The sequence below is a fragment of the Merops nubicus genome, unplaced genomic scaffold (assembly GCF_000691845.1).
Source record: "Merops nubicus isolate BGI_N331 unplaced genomic scaffold, ASM69184v1 scaffold2654, whole genome shotgun sequence".
Classification (NCBI taxonomy): domain Eukaryota; kingdom Metazoa; phylum Chordata; class Aves; order Coraciiformes; family Meropidae; genus Merops; species Merops nubicus.
In genome coordinates this window covers 789-10,310 of record NW_008602092.1, presented here as the reverse complement: position 1 = coordinate 10,310, position 9,522 = coordinate 789, and the positions used below count along the sequence as shown (strand labels likewise).

General features: G+C 37.5%; 1 protein-coding gene across 1 annotated transcript in view; it reads left to right on the top strand.

The window, feature by feature from the left end:
- The window catches only part of LOC103770931 (potassium voltage-gated channel subfamily H member 1), a gene marked incomplete at both ends in the record, with an annotated part of 13,743 nt that extends 5,748 nt beyond the window's left edge, over positions 1–7,995 (top strand). Inside the window, one exon of the mRNA XM_008938208.1 lies at positions 7,799–7,995. Within this exon, the coding sequence (XP_008936456.1) occupies positions 7,799–7,995 (197 nt within the window). The remainder of the gene's footprint in view (positions 1–7,798) is intronic.
- Positions 7,996–9,522: the final 1,527 nt, after the last annotated feature.

Genomic DNA, 9,522 nt, shown 5'->3' with positions numbered 1-9,522 from the left:
TGTTTTGTGTGGAGAAGGTCCTGCTGATTTAATTTGATCTAATTGCAATCTCAAAGAAACATTTCAAGAATAATTGTTTGTTTCTTTTCTTTACAATTGCTTTAGCTTACTCATCTAGCCATAAGCATTTTGTTCAGATGTAGACACCAGAGGTTTGATTCAGACTTTGGTGGGACAGATTTTCATCCAGATAGGACAGTGCAAACTGCAAGGGCAGTGGCACCACAGGAGTAGTTTATTTTAGAGAAGGGGAAATAACGGTGCAGGAGTATTGTCTGTCTTGGACCTTCTCAGTGGAAGAGCATTGCAGCTTTCTCACAATCATGTAAAGATTGCTTCTCAACAGACTTGAAGGTATTGGATAAGTTAACTGTGCTGAGCACAGACTATCTTTAAACTGTCCCCAGTACCTGAGCTAACTCAGGTTTCCCTAAACTAAACTGCTTCATGCACAACCCCATTTTCAGAATTTGTGTGTTTTGAGGCCTGTTATTTAGTGCCAAGTCTTTGAAAAAATCCCTTACTTCTTTCCTTCATTTTTCACCTGAGTTTTAAATTTAGGTAAACCTCCCTGTGTTAAAAATGCCAAGCTGCTGTACTTTTAGGCTTAAGAAGTGGTTGTAGGATTATGGATAGCATTAGAGGGTTTTTTTTTTATTATTTTCAAAGACAGTATCTTACATCACAGCATTGTTTGTGCTATTGAATAAGACAGTGGTGGTTTGAAAAGGGAACACTAGAAATTAATCTTTATCTTCAGTAGATCTATTGTGCTTTTTCTATTTATACTTCAAAGCTTTTTTTTTTTCAGATTGACATATAAGGCAAGTCAGACTAGTTCCATGTTTCTGTGAAGTGATTCAGTGGGTATCAACTGAAGGAATAATTTTAAAAGTCCAATTTCCTCCATGCATGTCAAAAAACACACTTAGCAAAAGTATGAGGAATGGAGATACAGCTGAACTTTTCAAAATAGTGTTATCAAGATGACTACATTAATACAGCATTTTAATTTCACAGTGGATATAGGAGCGACACTGAAACTATTAGTGAGAAATATAGGTTTATTCCAAATAGTGGTTTTAGAGAGAGAGAGTATTCCTTATTCTTTTTCTCCAGACATCTAGAAAATGTAGTGGGCGTTGACATTAGGAGTTGCTCGTTTCGAGACTTCAGACAGACATTAATTGTTCTATGTCTAATCTCTGACAGAGGATTGAAAGTAGGAGTTATCTGAGCGCCTGTCTACTGCTACCTATACATGGTCTAAGACACTTCAGGGTACTGGAGAAGCAGATTTTTAAAACACTTGATTAATCACTTGCAGGAATAACTGGGGCAGAGGGGGTTTCCCAGAAAATAGAGGCGTTAGTAGTGAGCTGCTTGGCACTTCAAATTAGTTGATTGTTTCCTGTAGTTTCATGTTTTATTATTGCAGATTTATGCAGCTTTGTGTGATGTGCTCTTAAGTAGTCTGACACCATCACTTCTGGAAGAAGTCCACTTTGGAAGGTGGTCATGTCGTGTCTGGCAGGCTACAAGTAACAGTGATCTCTGATGCACTGGCAACTAAAATTGAGACGTGGTGGAGATGAGGCTCTTGGTTCTGGAATGTTCCTTGGAATCTCAGGCTGTGGTAGGAAGGCTTGTCCGTCGTCTTCATGTGCATACTCCAAACAGAAGTATGAAGAAGTATAAACTATAGTTTTACAAAGAAGTCAGGTTTCTGTATAGGCCCTGGTTTCTGGCAGGAGAACCACTGAATTAATTTTCATTTTTATTTTGGGTAGGATTTTGTTTCTGTCTCAGAATTTTGGGGGAAGAAGAGTAATTTAGTTTTTTTTTCTGAAGAGCCACATTATAAAAAAAAACCTGTCATGGAACACTTATTTTTCTTTGTTTTCTTCAAGTTTCAAATTAAAACTTTATTTCAGTGGTACGGTTCTGAGAAAGTTACATTTAGCCTAAAGTGGCTAGAAATATTAAATAAAAAGAAGTATGCTATAGCTGTGAACTTTGTGAGGTTTTCAAAATGTTTATATATTTCAGAAGGTAAAATGTACTATTTTAAGCTCCTGTGAATCTTTTTGTCTGAAATAAAAAGATCAAATTTGGGGGCTTTATTGTAAGCTTCAAGCAATAGCTATAGCATAAAGACTGTTTCTAAGTCATTAGGGAATAACTCTGAGAATATTACAATGTGAGCCTCTCAAACCATTTTTTTTTTTTTATCAGAGAACAAGAATTGTCCATGCAATGCCAACACAGATAGAGCTGTTTTTTCTTAACCAATGCAAAAAAATTTCAAACATGTTTGTGAATAGTTATTTGAGCTGGCAACTTCCATGTCTTCTGAGTTTGTACAAATTGGCCACATATTTATAACATTTTTTACAGTAACCATTAGAAAGCAAACAAGGATCAATGCTTCAGGTTCTGGTGAAGCCTCCTAGCTTTTGTGAATAAACCTGGCAGGGCCCAGTTGGCATTTTAAAACTTTTTTTCATCACAGTAAGTAGTGAATAATAATAGAAATCTTAGCTGTGACTAATTCATGTTGTTGCTGCTCATCCTGTGCTCTAAAAGAAATGTTTTTATTTTGTCTGTACAGTACAGACTGTGCTTGAACAGAGAAAATTGATGCAGTTGTATAGTAAACTGTCTGCAAAATGTTGCCAAGCTGTGTTTTTAAAATGTGAACAGATACACTGTTGTTTCTGTGCATCAGGCAACGCTGAAAGTGCAACTTGGGTTTATCACTTTAACAATTCTGTGGCACTGGCATTCTGGCTTTTTTTGCCTTAAGGTCTTATTAGAGGAAAAATGTTATTAAAACCTCTGGCTAATGAAAAATAGTATATTCTCTGAAGTGCAGTTGGTAATTTGCTTCTCTTTGCTTGTCTCAGTTTGCACTTGAGAAATCTTAAGAAAATCCAAAGCATCAAATCACTTCCATGCATCCTCTCCTGCCAGCAGTACTGGGTTGGAGGACCAAACTACAGGTTATTCAGTCTCTGCCAAGTTGTGCAATTTATCTGTAGGACAGATATGGAATACTCTACCTTGATACCAAATGGTAGCTGTAGTTTTTTGGGCTGGCAGATATTTCTTGCCTTAGAAAAATGCATCAAGAGGAAAACTATTTTTGCTGTGGTGCCTCTACTTGCCATGAATCTTCTCTCTGTAAAATGGAAAATTTCAATTGTGTGCCTTACACAATTAAGGAGGAGGTGAAGGAAGAAAGGACAGGAAAATGTTTTCTGCTAAATCCAGATAAACATGTAGTGATCACAGAGGGGGTTTGACCTGAGTCTCACATCACTGGCTTTGAACACTAGAGCTAAATACACTGTCCTTATCAGAACTATGCTTGAATACAATTGCTAGGACTCTGTGACATGGAGTAACTTCAGTTCCTCTGGTTCTATTCAAATTAGTTCAGGAGGGGAAAAAAAAAAAAAGGAGAAAAATTTGGCCAAGTGTTTTGTTTTAAATTTCAGCAGCATTTTAACTGAGCAATCACTAGAATAGACAGCAACATGCAGAGAATCTGTGTTTGCTTTTGCAGCAGTTGGTGTCTCCCACTACTTGGAGGTGGGAGACAAATCCTGAGGATGCAGGCCAGTGTGGGTACTTCAAGGAGCTGTGCTAGGAAAGTCATTGCAGGGGAGCAGCAGCCACTGTGGATCAGCATCACAAATAACACTGTTTGATAACATCTGATTGCCAAGATAGGCTTGGTCCTGCATTGCTGCTGAGGTACCATCAAGCAGTGTTGGTCATTCTATCTTGTCTTTGGGTCTACTGAGACTATGTCAGATCACAATTCTTCTGTAGTTCACACATGCAGAGGAATACAGATCTGGAAGGGCCCTGAACTAGATTCTCGTGTTTGCTGCTGTAGCAACTGTTACTGTTGATTTGAGAATGATTCTAACATGAATATTTGGCTGAGGTACTGAAAATCCATGGATTCATGTGGTCCTGTCAAAGTTCATACTGACTTGGAAGACCTTCAGCACATGAATGCATGGCCTCATCTTCTCACCCAGCTGCTATCATACCAAAATTACACCATGACTCCCAGATGCCTAGAACCTAGAAGCGAGCAAAGTAGGTTATCAGTCAAAATATTCCCCATAGAGTCATATTTTTTTCAAAGCAGGGTGCAATATCTTCTGTCTGAGAGCTCTTCAATGCGTCCTGTTTTAGAAGTGAAAAAACTAAGGGTTCTTCTGGTAGGCACATCAAGGCAATACAGCTGTATTTCTTTAATTGAACAGAGTCAGCAAAACACTTGACTAAGTTGCAATAATCAGATCTTCATTACTCGTGGTGCTTTCAGGAGACAGAGTGGACGTGCCTTGACCTTTTCCCTGACTCAGACTGAATTTGCAGTGGTAACAGAGAAATCCTCTTTTCACTTATAACAGCAAATTTGGAGAAAAGATTGGGGAAACAAACAGAAAGTGCTGATTTTATAAAATAATTCTTCAGTGTTTAGAAAAATCAGAGTCTGGGGACTTATTAGTGTTATTAAACCAAACAAGCAAATATAAAAGGCAGAAAACTGGCCTTCCAGTGCATACTGAACTGACAGTGGAAAAGGTGACAGCCTTGTGACAGCCAACAAATCCAACAGAGAGTATAAATGATTGATGGTAAAAGCTTAGATCATCCACTCTTAAGTGTGATTGACAGTGTTTCTAGCAAAAGTCTTTAATTCAGCAAGCTGGGAATGAGAAATGCAAAGTACTGACAAACAAATGGCCATCTGCATTTCTCTTTTTAATCTTTCTTCAAAGGTAAGGTGAAAGATAGTATAATGTTTGGAGTTACACATAACAAGAGGCTTTTAACTCAGGTTCTCTAACACAACTGTTAGACTTTGTCAACCACCTTCTAACACACTTACAAGTCTCACCTTACTCTTTTTGCTTTCCAAGTACAGATGTTTTTGATAAAACACCCGCTTAATCTGCCCTTTTGTTTTTTTCTTCATTTTCATAAATGGTTGATCTTCCTTTGTGGAGAACATATAAACAAAGGGAGGTGATGTGCAGTTCCTTATTATATATAAGAGGACAATTATTCTAATCCAGCACAGATACTCACAGGTGGAATTTTAATTCGTGTTAGCTGTAAAGCAAAAAAAAAGCTTCCTCCTGCTGCTTCCCCCTCCCCCTCCCATTTTAATATGGATGTCAAATACTTTTTTTTTAGAATCTGACAATCTACACTGATACTTTTGGTATGCATCACTTAGAAAATCACTTGACAGAAACAAAACAGTGTAATGCTTGCACGTGTGCCTTGCTTTGGAAATCGAACTGTGACACAGCATTGATTTTCACCTAGGTCACTGTCTGTTAACTCAATTAACTTCAAAGGAATTGTTACTGGTAGAAAACAGTACAACTTCTTTTAGCCTGGTATGTTTCTTAAAAATTGAGGTGTCTCTGATCTGACTCAGTTTGCCATTCATGTGTTGCTTTTCTCTCCTTTCTCTGGTACCTAGCAGACATAGCTCCTTCATGTGCTGCTCTTGCCACAAGTGGGAAGCAGCTCCCTGGGGTGGCAGGGAACTGCAGGAGAGGGAGTGTTTTAGGAGTTACTAATGGCAAGAGGAAACTAGGGTTGTTGCCACAGGTGAAGGACACAGGTGTGTCTTTCTGTGTTATGTGAAAAGCAGAATTAAATTTTAAAAAGAGTAAGATGTAACTAGCTTCTACTGTATGTCATTTCATATGCAGGCAAAGCAGCATCATGCTGTTTGTACTTGCATTGTACTAATTACTCTTCGTGTTACATGTGAGGCAGTAAAATAATTGTCATTTTAAGGCAGGGAAACTTTTCTGGAGGTGTTAAGAAATATGCTTAGAAACGAGCTAGAGTTCCTCTCCCTTATGCTTGGACTACCAGCTCTAACTGTTGCTCATCAGTGATGGCACGTTTCAATGCTTGATAGATTCCAGAACATTAATTAAAACAGTTGTTTAGCTAATTGCCTAGAATATTGTGGATAAAAGCACATTTATTCCAAAGGCAAACAATCCGTTTTACTCAGTGAAGCATATCAGTTTTTATGGAGCATAAAAATTGTTTCAGTTCAGTTTTGAATATACTGTGTGTTTGTCTGTCTAAAAGCCTTGTGGATGATGATCTATTTTAAGCATATGGAAGCTTTTTTCATTGGCAATTTTTAATGTATCTACTGAAAAAGCATATGTTTAAAGAGCTGAAAATGTGAAAAGTCATTGCTGTTAAAATGCAGAGTTACTTACTGCACCGGAGTGTTGGACTACCATCATGCTTACCTTTGATTTCTGGATGTTGGCACAGAGACTAGAGATGGAAGAAAGGGTCATTATGGTGCCTCTGCCTAACCTTGGGAAAAAATATGCTTATGGAACAGGTTGTTTTGGTGTATATATATGTATTTAAAATGAAAACATAATCTACGCTCCTCTAAAGTGCTCAGGGACTAAACTGGTCCCAGGCAGGTGGAATGCACAGGGCTTCTGTGGGAGCCTGGAAGCACATCAGTGTGACCCACAGCTTACATAGCTTCTCCTCATAGAGGAAATCCTTATTGTCTAACAGAATAGATTACATAATGGTGGAAGTACATCTCAAGAGCTGAGGTGGGAGTTGTGGGTTTAATTTAGAAGTTTTGTTGACCTCTTTACTTGTAGTAGTTCTCTTGACTTTCATACGTGACTATTTATTTAGGGAATGAAATCTGAAAGGGCCTGGGTGAAGTCAATAAACTAATATCTATTTTGATGCTTTGACTTTGAGAATTGCTGTGGGCAAAGTGTTACTTATAACACCAGGGACTGTCTGGTCTCTCCCTCCCACAACATGATGGACATTGTCACTGTATTTCTTGTTGTTTGTCTTAAGTGATGTGTAATGGTGATGTAACACAGCAGAGGTCTTAGAGGAAAATATTGTACAAAACAAGAACAATGTAGTTTTTCATTATTAAGGTAGCAAATACTCTTATCTTGTTAGCATTATATGTTGGAGAACAGGGAATAAAAACAAACAAAGAAACAAACCAAACCAAAACAAAACAAATTAGCCTGTAAAGGAGCTTGTCACTTTCTCCAAAACGCTTTGTTTTGTGCCCAGCCTGACCTGTGGTATAGCCAGTGAAATTGTGACTGGAGGCTACTCCTCAAGCAGATTTTGGTACACTTGCCCTGCATTGAAGTGCCCAGACTGGTGCAAACACTCTCATTGCAATATTCCCCCTCCGTATTCTTGAGGGGTTTTCACTGGCCACCTCAAGCTCATAGAACCACATGAGAAGGTTGCAAGGAAATGGCCATTTTCTTTCTTTCTTCCAACGTGTAACAGCAAAGTATTCTTGCCTTGTTGGTATTATCTTGGCAATAAGTAACGTGCACTCTTCTTGGTTTGGACTATGTTATTACCTTAAACCTCCACTGTGTTATATGGGGGCACACATGCACAACATAAACCAAGAATGAACAGCTTTTCTTGATTTTTAGAGGAAAACCTCTATTGATACTTAAATGGAACTTATCACATTAAATATTTTTTGATTGTGGCTTATTTTTAGACATTTTGCTGGGCTGTTTTACTCAAAAAATAGATAGTGGGAAAGGTTATCAATGAAATATTTCAAAGATTTTTTTTTTTTCCCCAGACAATTTTTTTCTGACCTCGTAAAACAGAAAGATTTGACTGCATAAATGAGATGTATGTTCTTTTCCATTTTGGTGGAAATAGTAACATTACTGAAAGCAATGCTGCTGCTTTTCTCTAGGCAAAGGAGACGTTTTTGGTGATGTGTTCTGGAAGGAGTCTACCCTGGCCCAGTCCTGTGCTAATGTAAGGGCTTTGACTTACTGTGATCTTCATGTGATTAAGAGAGATGCCTTGCAGAAGGTGCTGGAGTTCTATACAGCCTTTTCACACTCCTTCTCCAGAAATCTAATTTTGACCTACAACTTGAGAAAAAGGGTAAGTAGCTTGAATTTTAACATTTACTACATAAATGCTCTTTAAAATATACTACATAAATGCTCACTTTTAAGGATTGTCTTATGAAAAAGATTAATTGCTTTAATTTCATCATTCTTCATAGCCTCTCTTGTAAGGTTTTTCAGAGCTTGCCTCAAGAGACTTTGCTAGCATGTACAGTCAAAAGGTCATAAGTATTTATTCCACTGCTACTTTTATAGGGAGCTGGCCTGTGTATTTGTGAAAATATTTTACATTTCTATTAAGAGAAAACATCCTAGTGTATTTGCAAACTTTCATCTGTCAGGCGCTTGTGATAAACAGTGTTCACTACTTTCTGCAACTTTAGTTTGTAAAGTAGCTAAGAAGATGCTAAAGGTGTTGCCTGAATTTAAAACTGAAGTGGAGAGAAAGGTGTGATATCTAATATATGGGACAAAAGTCAACAAATCACAATATGAACATGACTGACTCTATCAAGAGTTATTTCTTTCAGTATCAATCACATTTTGGAGTTAGTTTGCTTATCTATAATGCTTCCATTTTCTTATCCTTGATTTTTTAGCTCTTTTCATTTTGTCCTGTGTAACAGTTCAAGTTATTTTGTCAAATGCAAATCATAACCTAATATCAAGTAATATCAAGTGGACAACGTCTGTTGAAATATATTAAAACTGTAGTAGGTATGATTCCATTTATATGATTTTTATGGTGCAATGTAGAAGATAAATACCTTGGAGCACCTGTACTTGAGATCAGCTAAAGAACTATGTTTGAGATTTTTTTTTGTTCCTAAAAACAATTCTTTTTGTTAACTTCCATGTGCCGAGTGAGTCCTATATAATTATACCTTAAAAAAATGCAAACCTTTCAATTTTGAAGTCTGCTTTGTAAAATTAGACTTTAAGCCTAGAGTATCTTTTTTTTTTTTGTACCTAGAGTTGGCACACTGAAATTAAAACAGAAGGGTTTTTTTTTATATGCATATGCTATCAGCATCAAAATTCAGCTTTTCATTATTGGGCAAGGAAGACTATGCTATCTACACTTTGCTCAAACAAATTAAAGCCCTTGTCGAAAATTGATATATAAAACCCAAGAAGCAAATTTATACTTGAGCATTTCCTCATAGGACTCTTTTTTTTAAATTATATTGAGTTCCTACAGGACAAAGAGGAGACATACAGCTGCAAGAAGATGAGGAGAAATGTCCTTTTAAAAACTAAGTTTTAAAACCAGCTACTTACCTGGTCTTAATATAAGAAATAAAAGAATTTGGTATTGAGGTCACCTAAGGCATCAGTATCATTGACTGACATATTTTAAAATATCACCCTCATACTGAAGAACGTTTTCCTAACTTCTAGCCTAAATCTCCCCTTTTCTGGCTCAAAGCCATTACCCCTCGTCCTGTCACTCCAAACCCTTGTGAACAGTCCCTCCCCTGCTCTCCTGTAGCCCCTCTCAGGCACTGGAAGGTCGCTATAAGGTCCCCCCAGAGCCTCCTCTTCTCCAGGCTGCACAGCC